General features: G+C 47.3%; 7 protein-coding genes across 7 annotated transcripts; 4 read left to right on the top strand and 3 right to left on the bottom strand.

Annotated features, from left to right (window-relative positions):
• Positions 1-11: 11 nt before the first annotated feature.
• EDB91DRAFT_162354 (EXS family-domain-containing protein) lies at positions 12-1,822 on the top strand. Its single transcript, XM_041326275.1, has 4 exons — positions 12-522; positions 576-776; positions 827-1,048; positions 1,100-1,822. Exons 1-4 carry the CDS (start codon positions 101-103, stop codon positions 1,647-1,649), a joined length of 1,395 nt encoding a protein of 464 aa, XP_041170109.1. The 5' UTR covers positions 12-100; the 3' UTR covers positions 1,650-1,822.
• Positions 1,823-2,514: 692 nt separating this feature from the next.
• EDB91DRAFT_1087757 (uncharacterized protein) lies at positions 2,515-4,096 on the top strand (the record flags this gene model as incomplete). Its single annotated transcript, XM_041316286.1, has 10 exons — positions 2,515-2,520; positions 2,570-2,644; positions 2,706-2,750; positions 2,812-2,865; positions 2,927-2,989; positions 3,050-3,229; positions 3,284-3,458; positions 3,512-3,739; positions 3,791-4,027; positions 4,083-4,096. 10 exons carry the CDS (start codon positions 2,515-2,517, stop codon positions 4,094-4,096), a joined length of 1,077 nt encoding a protein of 358 aa, XP_041170108.1.
• Positions 4,097-4,545: 449 nt separating this feature from the next.
• EDB91DRAFT_1270776 (uncharacterized protein) lies at positions 4,546-6,701 on the top strand (the record flags this gene model as incomplete). Its single annotated transcript, XM_041324575.1, has 7 exons — positions 4,546-4,651; positions 5,078-5,642; positions 5,706-6,030; positions 6,067-6,101; positions 6,202-6,381; positions 6,435-6,510; positions 6,586-6,701. Exons 1-7 carry the CDS (start codon positions 4,602-4,604, stop codon positions 6,699-6,701), a joined length of 1,347 nt encoding a protein of 448 aa, XP_041170107.1. The 5' UTR covers positions 4,546-4,601.
• Positions 6,702-7,245: 544 nt separating this feature from the next.
• Positions 7,246-8,790, bottom strand: EDB91DRAFT_1087755 (uncharacterized protein; the record flags this gene model as incomplete). Its single annotated transcript, XM_041316285.1, has 6 exons — positions 7,246-7,382; positions 7,483-7,656; positions 7,712-7,778; positions 7,869-8,345; positions 8,393-8,484; positions 8,586-8,790. 6 exons carry the CDS (start codon positions 8,788-8,790, stop codon positions 7,246-7,248), a joined length of 1,152 nt encoding a protein of 383 aa, XP_041170106.1.
• A 2,715-nt stretch (positions 8,791-11,505) lies between these two features.
• On the top strand, positions 11,506-12,760 carry EDB91DRAFT_1087754 (uncharacterized protein; the record flags this gene model as incomplete). The annotated part of the gene is made up of 6 exons (XM_041316284.1): positions 11,506-11,518; positions 11,584-11,594; positions 11,976-12,021; positions 12,073-12,125; positions 12,165-12,354; positions 12,663-12,760. 6 exons carry the CDS (start codon positions 11,506-11,508, stop codon positions 12,758-12,760), a joined length of 411 nt encoding a protein of 136 aa, XP_041170105.1.
• Positions 12,761-14,660: 1,900 nt separating this feature from the next.
• EDB91DRAFT_1015979 (uncharacterized protein) lies at positions 14,661-14,834 on the bottom strand (the record flags this gene model as incomplete). The annotated part of the gene is made up of 1 exon (XM_041312486.1): positions 14,661-14,834. A coding segment is annotated over one exon (174 nt), but the record flags the coding sequence as incomplete, so codon positions are not given.
• Positions 14,835-15,353: 519 nt separating this feature from the next.
• EDB91DRAFT_1087753 (uncharacterized protein) lies at positions 15,354-17,806 on the bottom strand (the record flags this gene model as incomplete). Its single annotated transcript, XM_041316283.1, has 13 exons — positions 15,354-15,428; positions 15,473-15,749; positions 15,988-16,082; positions 16,184-16,243; positions 16,288-16,356; positions 16,556-16,620; positions 16,742-16,818; positions 16,900-17,070; positions 17,129-17,340; positions 17,449-17,502; positions 17,553-17,645; positions 17,697-17,698; positions 17,770-17,806. 13 exons carry the CDS (start codon positions 17,804-17,806, stop codon positions 15,354-15,356), a joined length of 1,287 nt encoding a protein of 428 aa, XP_041170103.1.
• Positions 17,807-23,446: the final 5,640 nt, after the last annotated feature.

Here is a 23,446-nt window from a genome sequence, read left to right as displayed (position 1 = left end):
CCAACACTGCAACTAAATATTTACTTCCTGCACCGACATCCGCAGTGGCAGCCAGTACATATTGTCTCTCTTTCCATGCTTTGCGACTCTTGTCTATAGAATGGAATCGGGTGATGCAGTTTCTCTCGCTACTTCTTTCCCCCTCCCGTTTCGCGTGCTATTTCTGATCGGCTTGGGCATACTAGCATGGGCGATCAACCTTCACGGATTGCACCTGCTCGGGATTGATGCATCGTCAGCACTAGAGTTGCACTCCGGTCGTATTTTTTTGCCTACCACCTCTCCGCCTTCACGAGCACATTCGTCTGCACGAGTGTCTTATATGCCCGTATATCGTCTATTCATGACATATGCAACTTGGTGTTTTGTCGGATGGTCTTTCTTCAGACTCGCCACTCACTCGAACACTATACTTGTGGATGCCTTCAAATACATCCCTGCAGTATGCTCTTTGGGTGTACTAATAGCACTGATATGCCCGTACGAAATGTGTCAAAAACGCGAGCGAGATCTGTTCTTCCAGTAAGGGTGTCATTTTTATCCATTTACGATAGTGCTATAATTATTCCCTACAGGAGCGCTGCAAGATGCCTCTTCTCTTCGGTGAATAGCCCAGTGTATTTTTCGGACGTTGTCTTCGCAGATGTGTTCACGTCATTCGCAAAAGTCCTCGGCGATGTTTGGCTTTCTCTGTGCATGCTACTTCCAGGCGGGAGTCTTTTGTCTCTCCCATCCCTCGATGGCATATCTCAATGGATACTTCCAACCCTGATGAGGTATGCACTACTCACGCCAACTGTGCAAGTCTGTACTCACAAAGAGTCAGTTTACCGTACCTAATTCGCTTCCGCCAGTGCATAATTGAGCACCGGTCTCCTACCAACGCCAGTAAGCGACCCCTCTTTAATGCACTAAAATATGCATCGTCGTTCCCGGTGATATTCCTCTCTGCCGCTCAAAGAATTGTGGTCTTAGAGCTCGCAGAAGGGAAGGGTGAATCGGTCACGCAGGAGTCATGGCACGGTGAACATCCCTTATTTCGCCTATGGTAAGATTCTTAAATTTGACATCGTCAAGTGATGATACATTGATTATTTAGGCTTCTAGCTGCGCTTTTAAACTCGCTGTATTCCTTCTGGTGGGATCTAACCAATGATTGGGGTCTTAACCTTCTAAAGCCGCAACCTGCGGAGTCACGAATTAGCGCCCCGCGACCCCTTGTGTTCCCGTCTCTCCATTCGAAAGCCGCTTCCATTTCTGGCTCTCCCGATGTCACACAATCTCACCCATCTTCCAGTCACCAAGTTCTTGGTGGTGCAATATACCGTCATCAGTCATACCCTTATGGACTTCGACCAGTGCTCCTCTACCCACTTCCCGTATATCCCTTGGTTGTGTTCTTCAACCTCGTGCTCCGTATGACATGGTCGATGAAGCTCTCAAGTCATCTATATTCTCAGTCGGAAGGAAGTGCCCTTATGCTCTGGCTTGAGGTCGCGGAAATCCTGCGACGCTGGATGTGGGTCTTCATTCGGGTGGAATGGGAGGTCGTGAAGAATGCACAACACAGATCACAGACATCCAACAGCACTGCACCAGAGGAGGTTGAGTTGATGCCATCAAACCGGTCTGATCCTATGGATGATTAGGTACTCCGAATCAGAATGCTCGGGGTAGTATTGTATGTAGTGAGCAATCGGGTTCGCTGGTCAGGAACCATAATAATATACTAATAGATCACCTCACAGTATAGCTTTGCGGGCATCAGTTAATAATACCTCACAGAGGCTGACACCGACAATGGGGAGTTCCCATTGTCCTCGCGGGGACGCTCCGACACGGTCCGACACTCGCCTAAATGATACTATCCCTAGTCACACCTGTGAACAGGTCAACTCGGGTGATTTTGTGTGTGGTAAAGAGTACTTGTTCCGTACGAACGTGAGATGAGGCTGACTACTCGGATAGTGACATCACAACTCCCCCTCTAAGCTATTATTATCCTGCTCGTGAACTTGGACGTCCGCTGTATATAGCGTGAGTAATAGATGGTTTCTTGAATCAGATCCCATCCGCAAGTAGGCTCGTGACCAGCCTGGCGTATACTACCATGGATGCTCGAGTGGTGTAGCAAATTGACGGATAGTCAGACTGGTTACGAGTCTAATCCGCAAGTACAACTGCGAGCGCCTCTCCGGAACGACCGTTCTAAATGGCGTACTTACAAGTGTGCCTAAATGGATGAGACCGGGTGCGTAGCACGTGATCCCAGCGCAGATGGAATGGACGGTGACATCGCTTGCATTCCTTTCCTGAGGCTAGAACCGGAAGACCATGATGTGCAGAGAGCGGCAGGCCCACACATAGTCAGCTGATGTTTTCCGATTGCAGCAGGACCGCTTGCGCCTAGGGCGCCCCCCTATAAAGATCCTGGACTTTCGACAACGAAAACACCCATTCTCCACCCTCCCTTTCACAACCACATAACTTTCTCCAGTCCACAGAAACCCAGTCATGAAGGTGATGACGCACCCCCTGTCATCAATTACAAGATCTGACGCCCTTCTAGATTATCGCTATCCTTTACAAGGGCGGTGAGGCTGCTGCCAGCGAGCCCCGTCTCCTCGGTACTGTGGAGAACCAGGTTCGTCTTGTCTCGAATGATACATTATGTACGACGTGCTTACTTTCAACTTTCCGTACAGCTCGGTATTCGCAAGTGGCTCGAGTCTCAAGGCCACGAGTTCATCGTATGTGTCGAGGCTCCTCTTGATATGCTGGTTCAGTTGCTCAATCCGTCCATTTGTTTAGGTGTCCGACTCCAAGGAGGGCCCTGACAGCGACTTCCAGAAGCACATCGTTGATGTATGTCCAAACCTCACTGTAGCTATATATACCATCCGCGGGTGCTTATTTCCTATCTTAGGCCGAGATCTTGATCACGACCCCATTCCACCCCGGGTACCTTACTGCAGAGCTGGTTGAGAAGGTATGATGATCATATTTCTAGATCGAATTCTTGATGCTGAACGGTTCGTTCACTTGATAGGCCAAGAACCTCAAGCTCTGTGTGACCGCTGGTGTCGGCTCTGACCACATCGATCTAAACGCCGCTGTCAAACGTGGTATTCAGGTCCTAGAGGTCTCAGGCTCCAATGTCGTCTCCGTCGCTGAGCACGTTGTGATGTCTATCCTCCTGCTCGTCAGGAACTTTGTTCCAGCACACGAGGTATGACGACCCGCTGACACGCGCTTCCCTGTGTTGATTTGTCGCCATCCTTAGATGATCGAGCGCGGAGACTGGATGGTCTCTGATATTGCTCGCAACGCCTTCGATCTCGAGGGCAAGGTCGTTGGCACCATCGGTGCTGGTCGTATCGGTTACCGCGTCCTCCAGCGTTTGATGCCCTTCGACTGCAAGGAGCTCATCTACTACGACTACGCTCCCCTGCCTGAAGGTTCGTGCCAGTCTATTACTCGGCCATCTCCAGCTTCACTGATGCAATTACAGCTGCCGCTAAGGCCGTCAATGCTCGCCGCGTAGAGGACCTCAAGGACTTCGTCTCGCAGTGCGACGTTGTGACAGTCAACTGCCCTCTGCACGAGGGTACGATTGGTCTTGTGAATGCTGAGCTTCTCAAGCACTTCAAGAAGGGTGCATGGATCGTCAACACCGCTCGTGGGGCCATCTGCGATAAGGACGCCGTAGCTGCTGCTCTTGCAAGCGGTCACCTGAACGGTTCGTGATGCCACCACCCGATATCTGGATATCGAATTAACATGAGAACAGGTTACGCCGGGGATGTTTGGAACGTCCAGCCCGCACCCAAAGACCACGTGTTGCGCACGGCTAAGAACGTCCTTGGGGGTGGTAACGGCATGGTGCCCCACTACTCTGGTACCACTCTCGATGCTCAGACTCGTTATGCAAACGGGACGAAGAGCATCATCGAGAACTACCTCACTGGCAAGCCCCAGGAGCCTCAAAACATCATTGTTGGTGTCGGCAAGTTCGAGACCAAGGCTTGTGAGTACCTATTTAAACCTTTAGCTGGTTGGTCTTTTCTGACATGTTCTTGTAGACGGCCAGCGTTGAAGCTTAAGTGCGGATGCGTCTGCCTGACATCCATGATATCATCATCATCTTGTATACAAAACATATGTGTATCTGTATGTCTGTCGAAGAACATTGAACAAGCATGTACATTATTGATAGTAGGAAATACAATAAAATGTTTATATGAAGTCCACATCACGGAGTATCGCTTGTTGAAATATGACGCTGTAAAGCCCACTTAAATAAAGTTGCGCGATACGGCGGTCGAGTACGCGACACAACCTAAGAGTGCCTAGATGATCTTACGAGTGTGTCCCGAAAAGTATGTAAAGCTAAGTATAAGATTAGGGTAGGGTATCCGTATGGCAGGAGTGATGTTGACGTGGTATCTGCTACGCAGTGTAACGATCGGTGGTAGCAATGTTATAGTTCATCGCACAAAGCTTCAATGATGCGCTAATGATATTGAAGTAAGGTAGGGGTCTTGCGAATTCGACGAACATCACATGATGTGACCATAGTGTGACATGCTTATGAGACGACAATGCCGGAGCGGCAAACACTGTGCGGAGTCACAATTATGAGAGCAGTGCGGTAAGTAGCACAGCACAAACACACGGAATACCATCTGGGTAAAATGTGGGTAAAGTGTGAAAATTCACGAAAATATCATGATGTTTTCTGTTAGATCTTCTCGTCGGGCAATTTACCAGAAGTTACAGACTTTGCCTGGAATCTAACACATGTTTGCCTTACATTTTCCCCACAATTCACGCAAAATTTCCTTACATAGATACATTCACCTCAGGCTATAATCACGCTTCGACATAGCTTGAAAACATGCATAGCACTTCAGAATCGAATGCAGTGAGCTTGATTATATAGAAGAATGATACTGGAGACATTGCACATAAGGCGGACAAACTGATTGAGAGCAACGACATGTCAAACACCCCCACAATGTTCCGTGCAGTTGAGCCCTGAATACAACTTCAACTTTCTGACTCCTCTTTCATACAGTCCTCCAGCCGTACCAGCAGGCCATCCATATGGTGGAATGGTTGGTACACATGGTGTGGAGGCGCATATGTATCCAGGTGGTCATCCAGTATCTGTTCCGGCCACAACACTAGTGCCTTCCCGCTGTCCTGAGTTCGAGCGCCCATCTTCAGTCCTTCCTGTTGTTGATCCCAGACTCTCTGTTTCTGGGGGTGCAGGTCCGAGCGCCTTGACAGAGACCAATGGCGGATCTCAAAAGTTGAAAGTTTCACAAGTGTTAAGCCAGATGGCAACTATCAACCATTGGCTAGATCTTGCAGAGAATCAGGAACTGCAACATGCACAGGAAGTCCGTGCACTGGAGATGAGATGTGCTCAGCATGTCGAAGCAGTGAAGAATGAGATGAAAGCCGAGATAAGGAGCTTGAAGGAGTCGTTTGAGCAGAAAGTTGCCAGCATGGTTGCAAGTATCAACAGTCGCGTTGATGGAGGAGAAGCGGCTGATGCTGAGACTGATGAAGAGTTTGAGAGAGATGTCGAGAAGATTGAAAAAAGCGCCCTTGCATTTGGAGATAATGGTCTAAAGGTCCGCAGATCAGTAGAATTAAAAGGGAACATCGTAGCACTAACCATACTACACCATTTGCAGGCAGTTGTTCGGATTGTTTTTCAGATGCTGATGGGAATTGCCAAGCTTACTGCTGATGTTCTTCCTCCATACCCAAGTGATGATGACAACTGGCCGCTTGATCCTGCCACCGATGATTGTTTGATGCGGTTCTGCTGGACAGAATCTCATCAGCATTCTGATAATCACACCAATATCCTGCAGGTCATTGCTTACATTCGTCAGCATGGTGCTACCGTTTGCACTGGCAGCGGTCCTGCTCTTCGTGATATAAGTGAAGAGGATCTGCATGAACACGTCATCAAGAAATATCAAGAATTACAGAAAAAAAAGCGCAGCCACACCGGTGTGTCATCTGCGAATAACACAACTGCAATGGCAGGTACAGTCAACAACGCTCCTGTGTCTGAGTCAGCTGTAACAGTCGCAAAACCTTCATGATCTAAATTACAGAGTTGTGCAAGAGGCATAAGTCATCATATCATTATAAATATCATAACTGACCTGTACACCATAGAAACTTGAAGTTTGTATCCGAAAATTTGAGAACCTGCCAGAAGGGTCAGAGTTTGGGGATGAGAAGTATCGCATGGCACTCATGGAGTCCTTGATGTCACAAGATGAAGATGAGGTTGATGCACAGGGACAGAAGACTGGACATTTCATTTCCCATGCTGGAACATATCGGAGTGATATTGTAAGTACGATAACACCTGGCAAAATTGACACTCATGCCCAAACAAATTCAAGATGGTGAAGTTCTTGGCTGCAGTGGATGAAGCGGTGGACCCAAACCCACCTCCTTGCTTCACTGTTCGTGTTAAAGGTGATCCAAAAGAGCTTCCTATCTTAGCTGCCAAGAAAATCGAAAATTGAGTGCGCCAATGGATGGTATCAGCAGAGTGGCTTGCAAAAGAAGAAAACAAGAAGTATGACTTGCCTAGTTATATCCTGGATAATGGGTGCGCATGGGGAGATCCGAAGGATCCTGAGGAGATGGTGGCAGGCCAGAAGTGAGTCAAGGAACAGAAGAGGCTGATTGCATCGAAGAAGCGCGTGAAAATTGAGGAGATGGAGGTGAAGAAGAAGGAAACCGGGACAAAGAAAGGTAAAGGAAAATCAAAGATGATAAGCGACAAAGGGAAGGGACGAGAGAGCATGCCTGCTCTAGCACAGCCAGTAGCAAGTACTAGCAAAGCTTGTGAGCTGCCTCCTGCTGCAGAGTCAGATGATGAGTTCAGTGACTAGATATGCAGAAAAGTGCGCACCTCATCTACTCTCCATCTTCGTCTTCTAAATAGTCTTTAGGTTCATTCCCTGCCTGCAGACTTTTTTGAGACTGTTGCATGAGAGTTATTTGTACACTTACATGGTCAAACGAGATGGTAATCCATAGATCCTTTTTGATAATGTTTGAGTACACTGGAATCAGTGCCAGTGGGCACTCAATCCATGAGACCAGAATCACTTCCTGAGGGCCCAGTTCAGCATAGGAGACATGAATACCGAGTGTAGATGCACTGAAAAAAGATGAGTGTTTGTATCTGCTAACAGAAAGACTTTACTTGAGGTCCCACGGCATTGCAGGAATGTTATCATCAGAAACTAATCTCCACACCACCGCACAAACATGAGGAACGACATTGAGAACATCGACCACAAATAGTGCCATGATCTGCACAGGGACATGAGTTCTACCTTGAGATATGAATGCAAATGAGTCGGCTTGCATGTGTCGATTCATGGTGCAGCCATAACGAATGCCATCCTTGTGAATGTATGTGAGTGCACGAGCTACCTTGTTCACATAGAAGGGGGGTGCCATTATTGCATGATAAATCGCCAACAAGGTTCAGGTCAGGCCATAGAGAGCGAAAGTACTGAAGAAGAATGGGGTAGAATACTCCTTGAGGCGAGCCATATGCACGGAGATTGATTAATTTGGCGTTATGGAGTGGTAACCTAATGTTGTCTGATGGAAAACAAGCATCAAATGACAGATTGGTGTGAGAACAACAAACACATACCTTCAGCAGCTTCGCTTTGATAAACTGCTGTCTGTGTCATCATACTTCCACGGTCTTGGGCTTGTACCTTGATGATGCGGTTGATTTGGTCTCATTCGAAAGAATGAGTGTCAGCGGGAAGAGCAAGAAGATACTCATAAATGAGATGAGTTTGGACCCAGTTCCATAAGAGAGTTAACTCGATCCGTCCTCTGTCATGACTGTTATGCTGAACACGTTCCAGCATGCCATTGAACTGCTCAAATGCAAAGAGCCACCAGCCATATACTGGACTGCATTTCTTGATCATTTCGGCTGTGTGCATGGAAGCTTGATGATTGATGGTGAGTGGGATGTGAAGCTGCAGACATTCTAGGCAGTAGTGGGCTAAGAAGCTCTGACCAGTGTGAGCCTGAGCCATTGAGATTGAGCAGGATGCCAGAATGTGGACTCCCATGCAAAGATGAAGTATGGCTTGATACAACAAGCAACGGTTACACGAGAAATCTGGGGCAATGGTGTTGGGTGGAAGAGAAGGCTCCAAGTCTGGTAATTTGTTGTTAACATCCCTCCAAGACCACCAGAGAATGACGGGGGTGATTGTTAGAATACGACACCACTCATCTGCCTTCTTGAGTGATTGATTTTCACCTAGCTGATTGAGAATCAATGTAAATCAACAATCACAGTGGGCGAAAATACATTTTTCAGCAATTGAGTGACATGGCTGGGCCATTTAACAGCATTCATGATATCTTTGAAGCAATGTTTTGGTGACTCGTTACCACACATTCCTGATAACATATATCCACCAAATAGTATGCACATAAATAGATGTGATATGATGCCTTAAACAGGCCATCAGTATTAGTGCTTGCAAGAAGCAAACACGTACCAAGGAAGATACAATGCATGAAGTCGAGCACTGACTTCTTCGATGGTAACCAGCCAGAGAGTAGATTGAGAATAGACCATCTGGCACCATGATCCCTCAAGATTGCTTCTTGACAAGCAGGACCAGCATCCCTGGAGTAGAAACTCTGATGGAGCATATGAAAATTGTCCTTCGCAGACCATGCTCTCCACCACGTATCATTCATATGAAAAGTAATGCTAGTGTTTGCTTACTGTTGTTGTAACCGTCTGGTGTGTTGATCTTGACAACATCAGCATCACAAAATGCACACGGATGGAAGTCATGACTGTGGCCAGTCGTTCCATTGCACTTATGTGAAGCCGGCATATCGCACACAAGGACCTCGTTATCTGAAAACACATCTGCAACTTCTTCTTCTCCATAAACATCCATTTTCACGCCTGAGTATAATAACACAATACAAGTGAGCATACAATGAGTTATACCGTGACTGCATATCGTTCTTGAGGTCCATCAGCTCATGAGTCGAGGGCTCCAAGCAATGATTGATTTGCTGGATGTTTGCCTCCTTTGGACCCAGCATAATCGCAGCGCATATGACATTGACCTGCAAGAATTAGATGGGACCACTAGAATGCGGCCAATTTTCAAGTATTCCCATCCTACATAATATCTAAGTAGGTGTTCAAGACACGCAATAAGACAGGTTTAAACTCACCAGTCAATATTCAAGGTCAAATGCAGGCCATATCGATGTTCGGTAAGCTTTGTCACTGTTGGTCTATTATCCAGGTCCTGAGGGCGGTCATGGACGGTACCTAATTCACCAATGTCACGGACAGTGTTCGTCTCGAGTTCATGCCATAGTGTGCCATTATGAATGTCCGTCATTACATAGTCGTTGTCATCGTTTCGTCGTGGCTGGTCTTGTCGGCTGTCTTGAATCGATTTTGCAAAACCAGGTCGCATGAACATCCATCGAAGGCTTCCAATAAGGGATACATGCGGCATTATTTTTCTCGTGATCTGGATACACTTGCCTTTCGCATCTGTACGTTCATTGTATAATATTCCTGGGCAGTCCGGAACAGTACACTTGGGAGACAGAAGCTCTTTGAGTTGATTGGGTGTAAGATGCTTCCAGCACTCAGGGCATATTGTGTATTGAGTGACCCATTGGTCAGGATCGATGCCAAGTTGATGCTTCGCACTCAAGAGATGACAGACAGGCCATGGATGCTTGGGTAATACACCTTTGAGAAGCATACAATTTAGCTGATTGTTGAGAGCGTCCGTTGCAGCTTGGATGCTCTGCTTTCCTGAAGACGTTCACTATGACTGTGTTGAGGTAGGCAAGACGGACACCCAGACGTTCTTGGAAGGCTTGTGGAACAAGGGACAGCCGATCCTCCTGATCTTGATCACTGCCGGGCACTCGCACATCAGGCCATGCCACTGGACAGAAATTGAAGTCTTGAAGCGACTGGTTGCCAGGTACTTGGTGTCTTCTTGGACACAGGATAGGAACTGGATGATCATATGGCTCCCCTGCAGGTAGGTTGTCATCTATAAAGTCAAAGTTGTACTCGTTTTCTTCGACATGTGGCAATCAACCCTGTGGTCTCTCTTGGTTGTTGTTAAGGTCATGCTCAAGGGAGAGGTTACTCAAAGGGCTTCGGCTTCAGCTCAGTGCGCTGTGCCCCTTACCCGAGTACATGTGCCCTTAATTTCTGGGGGACAGAGGGGAAGTCTGACAGGAAGTCCAGGGAATTCCTGGAGGACAGAAGTTGGTGGAGTTCGGCGGAACTCTGGAAGACTATGTGGGGGCGGAGTAAGGCTACTATGGAAGTCTGGAGTAGAAACAGAACAGAGGTTAGACTACCCTAAGGTAGAGCCGGAGAAGTAGTCCTAAGGTTTAACCCCTAAGACTCGGAGGTGGACAAGAGATGAGACTCAAGTCCGGAGATTGCAGGAATGAGCAGAACTAAGATGATATTCGAACTGAGGAGTTCTGGAGTTTTACAGGAGTTTATATACTGTAGGTATCATGTAAGTAAATCAGTCAGCACAGTAAAGGCTATGTCCGAAGCATATGGAGGGTCTATTAGTAAGTGTACAACGGATCAAGGAAATGAGGTTGGAAATGAAGTGCCAACAGATGGATCAGTAAGCAAAGCGGAAAGGTGTACAACCTGGTAACCTGGAGAGCAGTGTTCTAAAAAGGAGATAGGTGTAAGTCCGGAGATGAAAGCGGAGTGCCGGGTGGAACAGGACAGAGAACCTGGACTTTCATAGGGCAGAATCCAGAATTCCGGATCTGGAGGTATGGGATATAGTGTCGGAGAAAATAGGGGTAGTGTCGGAGGAGCAGAATAGAGTCGGGTGGAGGTAGCAGGGCTAGTCCTGCTGAAATGCACTTTGTGCATTGTCAGAGAAGGAGGGATGGAGCGGATGGGGAAACAGAGGGTCGGACTAGTGATAGGGATGTTCACAGGTGGTATTGGAGGTGCTCAGGATCCGGTATATGACAGTTGTTGCCTGGTACCTTCAGATGATGGCCTGGACAAATTGGTCATAGGATCCGTGCTTGTGTTGGCGCTGATACTGACCCTGGATGGCCGATGGTTGCACAACAGGGGGCCACTTCTTTGTATGTTTTGCAATAACCTGCTGTGTCTGGTACATGAATCCAGTCAGGATGCTGCGAGCAGCACGCACAGATGCACTTGAAGCGAAGTCCTGTTGACATGGTCAGTTACACTCGAGGACAACTGGGACATGCATGTATATAGTACAGCGCAGGACTTAGGCAAATTTGTGTGCGTGTCGGGGACGTCCCAGCCATGTATTTTACAACATGATTATTTACCAGTGTGAAATGATGGTGTATTTCAAGAGTATCTAAGAATATTCAGGCTGGTATTTTGAAGTTGTTAACATGTCACCAAAATGTGAGGAAATCTGACAATGTGAGAAAATATCCTAGCACTGTATTTTTTGCATTTGTGCTGTGTAGACAAAATGACGGTAGGTAGCAGATACTGGAGTCATGGTTGACCTGTTACTGTTCTGGAATTGATCTGTTCCCAAACTCAAGAAGAACAAGGTACGTGCAAGGTGACATTACTTAGTCATGCCTGACCCCCAGGACCTCCTCGCTTAGAAATACTCATCCGAACAGCTGGGTTTCTAACCCGAACATGCACCTGGCTTTGAAACCATCATCGCCGCTTTACTTCTCTTCCTTCCTCCCATCGTTCAGAGCACCACATCGCTTATGACCTTCACCACACCAAGCACTTGACAGCGTGCTCGTCCTTATCCAACGCTTGACGACACTTGTCCTTATTTCAACTTTGATAATTATATTGCAGTTAAAGATGGCTAACTTCTAAGGTATGGTACTAGGTGACTGCTTGGGATGCTGTGTTGCTTGTGGAGAGTGCGGGGGCAGGTACGTCATATGATGATGTTTCAGCTGCATGCTGATAATCGAGTGCCCCAGCCAGAGAACTATATGACGAGACTCTGATGTGGTGTTCTGAGTTGTCTGCAATTGTGAGTGGTGGTGGGGACTGAATTGTTGTGGGTTGGTAGTCTATGATGCGAGCACCCAATACTAATGCAAATGACAGCACACTAAATGTGCTGATTTGTGCTGGAGATGGTGGTTTGTGGAGCGAGAATGACGGCAGCTGCACTGTTGGCATCGCTGTATCAGGATGCAAAGGTGCTGCATGTTGTACTGTTGGCATCGTAATGGCATGTGCCATAGCAGGTTGTGGAGGTGTGCCCTGCATTGCATTCACTACATGTGAGGAGGGGTGTTTCTGTTGCACTCGAGCTGACAAAAATGAGCTAGTGTTTAGAGTCATAATATAGGTTTGTACTTTGTCACATAATGCACTGTTTTGCGCATTGAATATAAGTTGCGCCTTGGTCATTGCAATTTGCGGGTGATGCTTTCCAAAAAGCGAGAGGTATCAGGCTTGCTGGCTGATATATTACCAGAAATGCGAATTTCGTCTCTTCTGCTCACCTTTATTACTCACAACTAGTGTATTGTAACCATCATCAGCTGATGGATCTGCACAGTTTGGTACTGCAAGTGCACCACGACCAAGTTGCAGCAATGCCCAATGGACATGCAGAGCTTCTTCCATACTTTGAGGATTATTGCAGCACCCCAATAAGCTCAGCTTTGATACAGCCTTGGCGAGGCAGCGCTGTTCGTACTCCTTGTCAGTTCTCAGGTAAATAAAGTTACATTTGAACAATAAAACACTTGACATTAATTCTACTACCACAGCTGCATGTAATATATCACTACAGCATCAAATCCGCCACCCATCCACCCCTCTCAGGCTCCCCAGTGTTGCTGATGATGCACACATTGAGCTCACAAGTCTGACATCTTCGATGGAGCAGAACGTATTGCATTCACTTGCAAAGGGCAGAGGGATCACATCCTACGAGCATATTAGGCTATTAGAGTTGTGTGGAAACTGTGAACAAATGTTTGCGGCGAGTGCATTGCAGGTGCACATCTTAATGTGCTCGAAAGATTGAATGTTATATAGTGCCTTGGTCAAGCTTCAGTCTAGCTTATTAGATTTTTCATGTTACATGTAGGCAAGGAGGTCCTGGGGGTCAGGCATGACTGAGTAACGTCACCTTGCACATACCTTGTTCTTCTTGAGTTTGGGAACCGAACAATTCTGGAATGGTAACAGGTCACCTATGACTCCAGATACTGTATGTACTAGTATGATATGTACTAGTATGATATGTACTATATATAGATCATGGATAACATATTACCTTGAATTGGAGGCCATTAAGCCTTCAGGGAGGACCCAATGTCCTCAATACTTCTTCACAGCCCATGCTGCTTGAGCTCCATTAAGGCCATGCTTATCAGCAGCAATAAATCTGTAGGATTGCATAGCAAATCTGTTCAAGGAAAGAAGGAATAAGACAAATGAAGAATCCAGGCACAAATACCACTCACTGACACATGGTTGACAGTGGTATTGAAGCCAGCACAGCCACCACATTTCACTCAAGATCTGCCTCTTTTGAAGAGGGGGGATTGAGCCAATAAACCCTCTTTTCATATCCCCAACACATCTCAATAAAATTTAGTTCACAATGAAATTTTGGCAAAAAGATCACTGAGAAGCCTTGTGCATGACATCTGGTAATGCTTCAAACTCAGACCGAGGTGGATCTGTCAAGTTCTGTCGCCACCATATCTCATGTATGGCAATGAGATCTTCTTCATCAAAGACTTCCTTGCATGAAACTGTGCAGTGTTACAGGCTGCCAGGTATGTGACAGTGCACATGTATGCACTGGCCAACATCATTTTCTTCAATGCTAGGATTGGTGGCCTTGGTGTGATGATCAGACCCAAGTACATCAGTAAATTCACACATTCCTTACCTTCCTTTTTCGTCACTTATTTTCTCACATAAGAGCGCACAAGAACCATAACATCTCCTTGTCACAAGCTTCCACAAGTTCAAAAGCAGATCCCTTCCTCTTGTATTTAGCTTTTGTGCACTTTTTTTGCACTTTTTGTGCACTTGTTTGAGAATGTATTGCATTGCAATCATGATAGGTTTAATTTATATCCCCCTTTTTTGCTCTTATTTTCAACTTATTTGTGCTTGATCACTCTTGTTGTGAGGAAAAAACATCTGCATTTCAACCGAGCAAGGCAATTAAGTAGGTAGCTGAGAGAAATAAGTAGTAGTAAGTAGAATAAGTGTGAAACTAAAAATGAAACAAAACATTGAAACGGACAAAACAAATGGTATGATGACATTAGTAGTAGTAGAGGCACCACCGACGAGACAGCGACAACAAGACAGGGACAGCAATGAGACAGGGACAGCAATGAGATGGCGACAGCAACGAGACAGGTGACAGTGTGGCAACAGAGAAAACAACCAAGGTACCAGCTACTAGTAGTACTAGTCAGTTTCGAGATAGTAGTAGTAGATGATAACAAGAGCGAAGAACATTACCTCTAGAAAATGAGGGCTCAGCTCATCCTCAGTTTCATCATCCATCTCCATCCGTGTGCCACTGCCTCTTCATGGCAAGGTTCTGTGCGAGCTCCGAGTTTTGGTAAACAACCGAGTCTAGCAAGTGGCTGATAGACATGATGTAAGACCTGGTCTGCATGCCCCAATTGGCATCTGAAAACGCCAATGGAACACTACTCTCTTTACCCATCGACGGATTAATGTCCAGCGGGGTGTCACAAATTCCAAACACGAATCATTTTTCGTTCCTTGGCTTTCCTCTGGCTACTTCCAGTTACCTGAACCGGTCACGTGACTTCACTTTCTGTCACGTCTTCTTCACATATCACCCATTGCTTCTCCAATTGGCTCCCCTACTCCACTGGACTAGAACAATCTCGCTTCCCAAAGAAGAACCTGGTCGGAGCTTGGGTTTCTATTTAGTTACCATCTTACTCAGTTGCTTATATATCATGATGTCATGCTCAGTCATCCGCAGTATCATATGACTCTTTTCTCATTGGCTGATTTCTTTCATACTCAGATATCTCCTATTCAATGTTATGTATATAAGTAGGTTAGTTAGCATAAGTACTCCTTAGACTTAACCTCTTTGTTCTCTACAGTTGTAGTAGACCTAGACATTCACGCTCAATCTATCTTGTTACCATCATCATCCATGACCGAGTCCTAGTGGTTGTTGTCTGACTTTACCATTTGGTGAACTCAGGTCATAACACGGGGTCTTGTTGTTTCAGCCATTGCCAGCGGTGTCGATGTTGCTCAGAAGCATCTGCCCATTGGCAAAAAGTTTGATGGCACGTTCCATCTAAAACACAGGGTAAGTCAGCTGTATGAGGAGGAAATAAATACATGCCGCTGCTGTAATGAGAGTCTGCTCCTGCTTGCCCACCATCCATAGTCGAGTCGGGGGTCTTTGAGGTTTTTGGCAGCCTTCCCCACTGGGTGTGCATGAGGATGCTTAGGCTTAGGTGCGTCAACACGGGCATTATCTTGATCAGCCTGCATCTGTGCTTGCAAAGTAGCAATATGCTGATAACTTTCCAGCACAGCTTTTTTACTTGCCTCCTTCGCCTCCTTTTCACACTGGTCATCAGTGGCCTTCTGAGCAGCAGTACTGTCTCTTTCCCTGACCCTCAATCAAGATGCGTCCTGGATGTTGAGTTGCATTCCTTAGGTCGAGTTGCCATATGCTGCTGTAACTGCATTGGGCTGAGACATTGTGTCAATGGAGGGATTTGGAGGCTGAAGAAAGTTGGAGGCGGCGGGTTACCAGGAGTTCAAGGCAAGTTTCATTACATTTTAAAATTTATAGTTGATAGCTGACTCTGAATAATTCACAGACCCTGCTTAATAGTCTGAACTACTGTGAGTCTACTGCGACTGCCATAAACCTCCAGAGCATCAATATTTGCCAGCGCTTTTTTGGCAGAATAAAAGGACCCACGCCAAATTGAAATACCTTTAGTCCAGTGAGTATCAATGTTTACTAAAACCTGTCTGTTGGTATCTTGACATGCACTGGGGATATTTCAGTTCTGGTGGTGAGGTGACAATACTCACCAAAACCTTTCCGATGGTGGGGTGCCATTTGTGGATGTTCACCAAAACCTTTCCAGTGGCCTGGCAACATAAAGTTCACCAAAAATTTCTGGTGTTGTGGTTACATAACTGTCCATGTTACCAGAACTTTGCTGCCCATTTTCATCTTGATGTGGCGCCAAAACGAGCAGAGTCTGCATCCAATATTAGAGGCCAATATTGAACCCTGAATTCTTCCCTAGTCTCTGAAATCTTTCGCTAGCCATACACTATATCAACCTGCACTCCTCATACCATGCCTGGAATTCGCCCTACTCATTGTCTAAGTGCTACAAGCGATCGTGTCAGCGATCACATCCATCCGCACATGAGACACAGCCTGAGGGCACTCACCATTTCCGTGAGATTCATCATTTGATGATTAGAGTAAGTTGTGTTTGCTAGTGAATGATATTGGGCTGAAGATAGACAAATTTTTCAGCCACTGAACTTTTCTCACACTGCTAGTTGTTGAGCACAGTGAGGAACTTAGTATTATTTCTCATTTGTAACTACTTAATTCAATTGTATACAATGTACTTTCACTTTTCTCGCTTTCACTACTTAACTGCTTGACTGCACTTGTAAGTGCTTGTAAAAAAAATAGTGACAAGTGACTAAGCACAACTAATCAGCAGCATGTCAAAGATTTTTGTGACAAGTGACGAAAAAGCACATTAAGCATTGTGCAAATTTACTGATGTAATAAAGCAGGTGGCTCATTGTTATCAGGGGTTGGTCTGACATGATCCCCAAACCAGTGCTGTGGCTCGGAAATGACCTCAGCTTTCACAGGCAACATGGAAGACAGTTTATTTTGAGGGTAAGGCTGCTCATTTTCATTTGTAACAACAGTATTGATAGATGTTCTCTATTCCCAAGCAGACAGTCAATGTTTTGCCACTAAGAACAAAACAGAATACTCACATTTTCTTTCTGTGAGCCTCCAGCCTCATCTCCATCTCATCTTGCCCTCTTTGACTGACGTGCAGCTGCAGCATTGTTGATCTGTGCTTTATGACAACATTTCCACCTCCCCATGGGTTCACAACTTGGAACTTCGGCTTGTGTGACAAATGGCAGCACCCAGCATTGAATTTCCATTGGACTTCAAACTTGTTCTTCACATATAATTGACCCTACCAAAAGCTCTCAAAATTCAAAATATTTTCACCATCTCCACGCAGTACTGATTTACTCTATAGATAAAGTGTACACTTGCTTTTCCCATATTTTGCATAAATTACTTTTATGCTTCCTGGCCCTGTTGGATTGATTTTGAATTTCCCAACCTCGTCACTCTAATGTAATTCTGGGCACATGATGTTTGTTGAATTTGCAAGACCTCTACTTTAGTGGTCCAGGAGTGTGGCAGTAGCCAGCATGCAACAGTGAAAGCAGTGGCTTCGTGACCAGTGGTGACAATGAAAGTAAGTTGTGTGGGCTGAGAAAATAATCAGTACAAGAAGATGTGGCAACATGCTGGCCGACATACCTCTGTGGAGTTGAATACAAGTGAGTTTGGTGAGGAACAATACTGAAAAAAATGCATGTGAAGTTGCACAGACCTCTCGAGTTGTGATGAGGTCTGATCTTGCATGACATTGGAGCCACTGCTGCTGATGGTAAAGTCGCAGTGCATCTCTAAGTGAAAATAAAATGAATGATTGGTTCAGTTCATAGTTCAATGATCCATGGGAATGGCTGAAAAGTAAAATTATGATGGGAGTTTGTGCCAATGGTAGGGATCTGCATGGGTAAACCCTGGGGTACCAGAGGTCGTACCTGCACCCATACCCAGCAAAAACCCGTACCTGCTGTGAGGGTATGGGTTTTTTGTGGGTATCAAACTCTCAGACCCGTACCCATACCTGTGGAGGGTATACCCATAGATATCTTGCAAAATTCATATAATCTACTACAACACAAAAGGACCAGCTACTCGATGTCAATACGGTCCCACCCATCCTTTAAGTCCTCTTCACTTTCCAACAATTGCTCAGCATGTGCATCATGCCAAGAGCACCGAGAGTGCATGCCACAAAGGCAAAGGGATAGACCGTGGGTAGGTGTTAAGACCGTGCTCAGGGGTAAAGCAGATTCTGAGGGGCTTGGCTTCAGCTCGTACGCTGCGCCCCTTACCCGAGTACATGCCCCTAATTTCAGAATGTAGTCCGACACGAGTTCTATGAGTTCCAACAGGATGTCGGAACGGGGGTCCTCTGAAGGAGGACTGACGGACTACTAGGTGAGCATGGGAAAGTCGGGCAGGGTTGTTCTGCCCGGCAGGAGGGAGGTGGGAGACTACTGTGGTCGGAACCAACAGTAGAAGCAGAGTGGAAGGAGCTGCTTGGACAAAGTCCGAAGCAGAGCAGAACGGAGGGAACAGATGCGAGAGTGCGGGGATCAGTTCCAATGCACGGGAAAGCCGGCCAATGTGCAGGGAGTCGGAAGAGCAGAGGGACAAAGGAATGGGGGAATGGGGGAATGGGGGAACTGGGGAACGGGGGAATGGGGGAACGGGGGAACGGGGGAACAGGGGAACGGGGGAATGGGGGAACGGGGGAACGGGGGAACAGGGGAACGGGGGAACGGGGGAACAGAGGATCAGAGGGTCGGAGGATTGGAGGGTGGCCGACCTAGGGAGTCAATCCCCTAGGCCAGCTAACAGGAGTTGACTAGGATCAGGCCCAAGTCAAAGAACAGAAGAGCAGGGCTTAGAAAAGGTAATATTCAGACTGAGTATCTACAGACAAATGTACATATGTTTATATACTCTAAGTGATGAGCATAGCATAGCAGAAGGCTATGTGCTGAGTGTACAGGAATACAATAGGATGACTGAGACATATGAGAATAAGGCTCGGGGAACAGTATGTATGTGACGGATCAGAATCGCTAGGGTATAGGGATTACTGGTGATCCGAAAAGCGGAACTATGATACTAAATGGGGATAGGACCAGTTGAGTGGTTCCTAGTCTAGGAGTGGACCGGTGAGGCAGTCGGATGGACTAATAGTTGGGTGGGACAAGACGAGCGGAACTGGGCAGGTCGGAAAAGCAGAGGGAGTAGAATCAGGCGGACCGATAGGGCAGAGGAGCGGAACCCCAGATAGGGTCGGATGGAAGGGGTATAATGTCAGAGGACATAGGGGTAGTGTCGGAAGAGTGGAACAGGGTCGGGCGGAGGTAGTAGCAGGGCTAATCCTGCTGAGATGCACTTCATGCATTGTTGGAGAAGGAGGAATGGAGCAGATGGGGAAACAGGGGGTCGGACCAGCAGTAGGGATGCTTATAGGTGGTACTGGGGGTACTCAGATCCGGTATATGACAGTAGGCCCACACGTGGAGAAACTTGAAAGTATCAGCCAATTAGACTTGTGTAAAGGAAAAATTAAACTTGAGTAATCAATGTAAAATACCCTGGGTAGACTCACGAGTTCTCTGATGGACATCAATATTGACACTCTGTTTACCCAACAATTACAAATCAAAGCAAAAAATTCTGGAATTGAAGTTGAAGTTGGGCAAAATGTGGTGGTAAATCTTATCTGCTGATGCATGCCACATGTCAAATAGACAGAAGGAATATCCAAAGGCTGTTCAATCAGTTGAGTTAGAAAATTTTCAAGCTACAGTAACATAGTAATGCAAAGCAAGTTCACTACACGTAGTCTCATCAGAAGCTCTCATGGAATGGCTTGGTAGTGCAAACAGGCATTTGAACTCAAAATGTTTGAGAGAACTCTCGATAGGGGTTGGTATTAGACTGTGGATCGCTCATGTCACTGTACATCATACCATGGCATAATGCAGGCGGCGTTGCTACTCTTGCTATTCTTGGTCTACAAGCGCCATTTGACTCTTTTCAAACGTTTTGATGGGGCAGGAGTGACCGATTCAAGTGGGCTGTTGCCATTGATCTGAAACTCATCCAATGTACGCTTTGTGGATGTGCCAATATGGAACACGATGGTGTTGGGCCTCGGAGAAGTGACGGATAGCAAGGGTGGTGCAATAGGCACAGTAGAGGGAGGATACTGCAAGGTTGGTTTGATGGGGCGGATATCAGGAACAGGTCTTGCATGTGGGGCCACAGGGAATTCCTTTGTTGAAAGAATAGTTGTGGGAGTTGACGGTCCTCTTGTTGACATTTCAGAGGTGGAAGCGGGTGCCGAAGCCTCTGTTGTCGATTGTCGGGAGTCCATGTCGATGGCTGACAGTCGTTTATTAGGCTGCGCATTAACAGGTTCAAACTGAGTGTAAGAGAAAATTAAAAGGCATGTCATAGAATAACAAATATCCAACCCAACCTAAGGCAATATCAGCTTTTGGGACTTCAGGAGAGGGAATCAATAATCGTTGGAAATACACATACCTTTGCAAGTTTCTGCCCTTCGGATAAAACACTGAGGCAAGACCGCAGACCTTTTAAACACCATTGCCTTTCGAGCCAGGAAAGGAGACAATGATTCCCGAAAGCCTGGAATAGGTGATTGAGCGTGTGATTCCATGGAGTTGGAGCTCGCAAGAGATGAACAGCCCAGTTTTGACAAGCATACTTGAGAGCGTCGGAAGTAGATCGACTTCGCTCCTGTGCTTCTTTTGCGAACGTCGTAAAGGTGTTCACGGCATGGATGATCCCCCTGTCTGGTGGACAATGACTTTTTGGTATTGCAGAGGTGGAATGATGCTGGCACCTCAATGCCAAGAATGCCGGGAACATTAAGAAATCCGGTAAGCTCTTGAACTGCTGGATTACTTGAGAAGCTGGTTGTAAAATAAATTCTGGGGCATGGATGTACTCGTTGATTGCTCCCAATGTGCTGGAGAATTCTTCCATCGTCAGCCAGACAGATGCTGCAGGAGTCGACTGCCATGCTTGACCATCGGGCGTCAGCAGCCAGTTTTTCCCGCACTGTGTCTGCAACCAGTCTCGCCCATCCTTGATCTGCAGCCAATTTTTCCCGCCCGAGGTTTGTAACCAGTCTCGCACGCCCTGGGTCTGCAGCCATTTTTGCCCAAGCCGGGCTCGCAGCCAGTCGCGCCCGCCCTGCGTCTCCAGCCACTCCTGCCCCTGCACTTTCTGCAGCCAGTCCTTTCCCCGGGTTCGCAGCCAGTGCCACTCGGCCGGGGTCTGCAGCCAATTTTTCCCGCGATTGGTCTGCGACCGGTGGTGCTGCTTCCCCATTGTGGTCATCAGCGAGGCTTTTCTCCTCGTGGTTGGTAGCGAATCTCCCCTGCTCGGGGTCGGCAGCGAAATTTCCACGCTCGGCTCAGTCTGCTGGCAGTTCGCATTCATGAATAATTCCAGGTGGGATTCACCCGTCATGGCCGGGATCTGCAGCTGGAATGGTGTGCTTGGTGTCTGCGACTGGTCTTCTTTTCCCAAGAGCCAGGAGTGCATTCCCGCAGTCGGCCATTTGCCCGCGCTCTGCATCCAGTCTCGCCCAGTCTTCGTTCTCAACCACTTTTCCCCCCACAAGACTTCCAGCCAATTTGCGCCCCACTGTGTCTGCAGCCATATGTTTCCTCCCAGAGTCCACAACCAGCGTTGTCCAACCCAGGTCTGCAGCCAGTCCTTCCCCTCTCGTGTCGGCAGCCAGTCTTTCCCGCCCTGTGTCAGCAGCCAATTCTCTCCCGTCGGGGTGCACAGCCAGTCCTTCCCTCGTTGGGTCTGCAGCCAGGCAAATCCGTCCTCGGTCTCTAACCAGAATTGGAAATCTGAACCACGATCTCCCCGAAGCCATATCATACTGATGAGAACTGACAGAGGCTCCGCTGGCCGAACAAGGAAGGCTAGTGAGTCTTTCAATCTCTGCGGGTCGTAGGGCTTCATAGCTTGACTCTGCCTCTTCAATTCTGAGAGCGCATCAGAAAGGGCCGTGCTTTCTGGAATCTCCTTCATCATCAAGCGGAGAGAGGCATGTGCGAGGAGGGAGTGGGGTGATGGGATATCATGTACTTGAGGGAGGCTGCAGTTTGAGGGGTCGGAAACATAATCACGAACGGATGAGTGGTAGATATTCACGGGGAGTGTGCTATTTGTAGGAATACTCATGACAGACCGTAGCTGCATCAGTGCTGTCTCCACATCCCTCCCCTGGCCAGCGCCAAGAAGTTTCGAGATTTGTGACATTGGAAGAGGGTCCGCAAGTGCAGCAACGACGGACAAGTGTAGGTATGCCCGCTTGGGGTCGGCGCATGTAGAGAGGATACAATCATACAACTTGTAAACCTCCGTTCCTGGTAGCAGCTTAGTCGTTAGCTTGAGCATCAGCTGAAGCCGATCGTGGGGATCAGTGTCTCCATCATCGATAAACTTCATCATCGTAGACGCCACAATGAAACGTCTGCCTGCTCGACTGGCAAGCTGCTGAAGTTCATGCATTGATGGCTGCGGAAAATCGGGGTAGCGTCTTTGCAGCCCTCTAAACGAATGCCGCAAGAAAATATAGATGTCATTGTCAACATCTGCGCCGTCTAACGAGATGATATCAGCAATGCCCTCCCCGGTAGTTTTCACTGGGATCTCGCACACCAGCGGGTGAACCTCTTCTTGCTCAAAGGCCTCAGAGATATGCGATTCCGAGCGACTCGTGAGCAGAACGTGGGTCACGGGCAGATCAGGTTCACGAAGAGCCCGTGCAAGGGAAAGGATGAGATCGGTAAGCTCGGGTTCGGATGTGCATTCATCAAGGGCATCGACGACAAACGTCAAAGGTGGACACTCGCTCAGCCTGGATTTAAGCTTCCGGAGAGGTTTGAGAAAGAATGCCTCCATCTGGTCGCAGAGAGAGTTGTTAGGGTCTAGGAGGGCGGGATTCTCGCGGATGGCATTGTTCACGTCCGACCGGATGCTGGGAAAATTGCTAGCAAGCTGGTAGACAAGCGTTGCAAAGAAATATCCAGTCGTGCAACGTTTGGTGTGCTTGCGCGAGAAAAAGAATGTTCCTGCGAGCCGCTTTTCAACTGTGGTCTCCTCTGTCACTTTTAGACTCCTCATCTTTTCAGCTACAGTGAACGCAACGGCAGACTTTCCGACGCCCGCCGTGCCATGCAGCCAAATGAGTTGACTCTTCTCCCGCTTGTCTAATAATGTGTGAATGCAGTTGAGAAGGTCGACCCGGGTCCCTTCCAAACATTTTGGATGGGGCTGGCGTTCACGGGAGTCATATTTCGCGCCCTGGACGGCGACCTGGGACAGCCTCTCCCACGTTCCTTCAGACGATCGAACTGCTGATG

Source organism: Suillus paluster, assembly GCF_016628075.1.
Source record: "Suillus paluster strain FC165 chromosome Unknown EDB91scaffold_146, whole genome shotgun sequence".
NCBI lineage: Eukaryota > Fungi > Basidiomycota > Agaricomycetes > Boletales > Suillaceae > Suillus > Suillus paluster.
This window is presented reverse-complemented; position numbering and strand designations above follow the sequence as displayed.

What these genes read in the sequence shown, in the direction of transcription:
- EDB91DRAFT_162354 (XM_041326275.1), top strand. Translation starts at nt 101, where the DNA reads ATGGAATCGGGTGATGCAGTTTCTCTCGCTACTTCTTTCCCCCTCCCG. An exon ending in GAGCGAGATCTGTTCTTCCA is followed by an intron (nt 523 to 575) that starts GTAAGGGTGTCA and finishes TATTCCCTACAG; the next exon opens with GAGCGCTGCAAGATGCCTCT. An exon ending in ATACTTCCAACCCTGATGAG is followed by an intron (nt 777 to 826) that starts GTATGCACTACT and finishes ACAAAGAGTCAG; the next exon opens with TTTACCGTACCTAATTCGCT.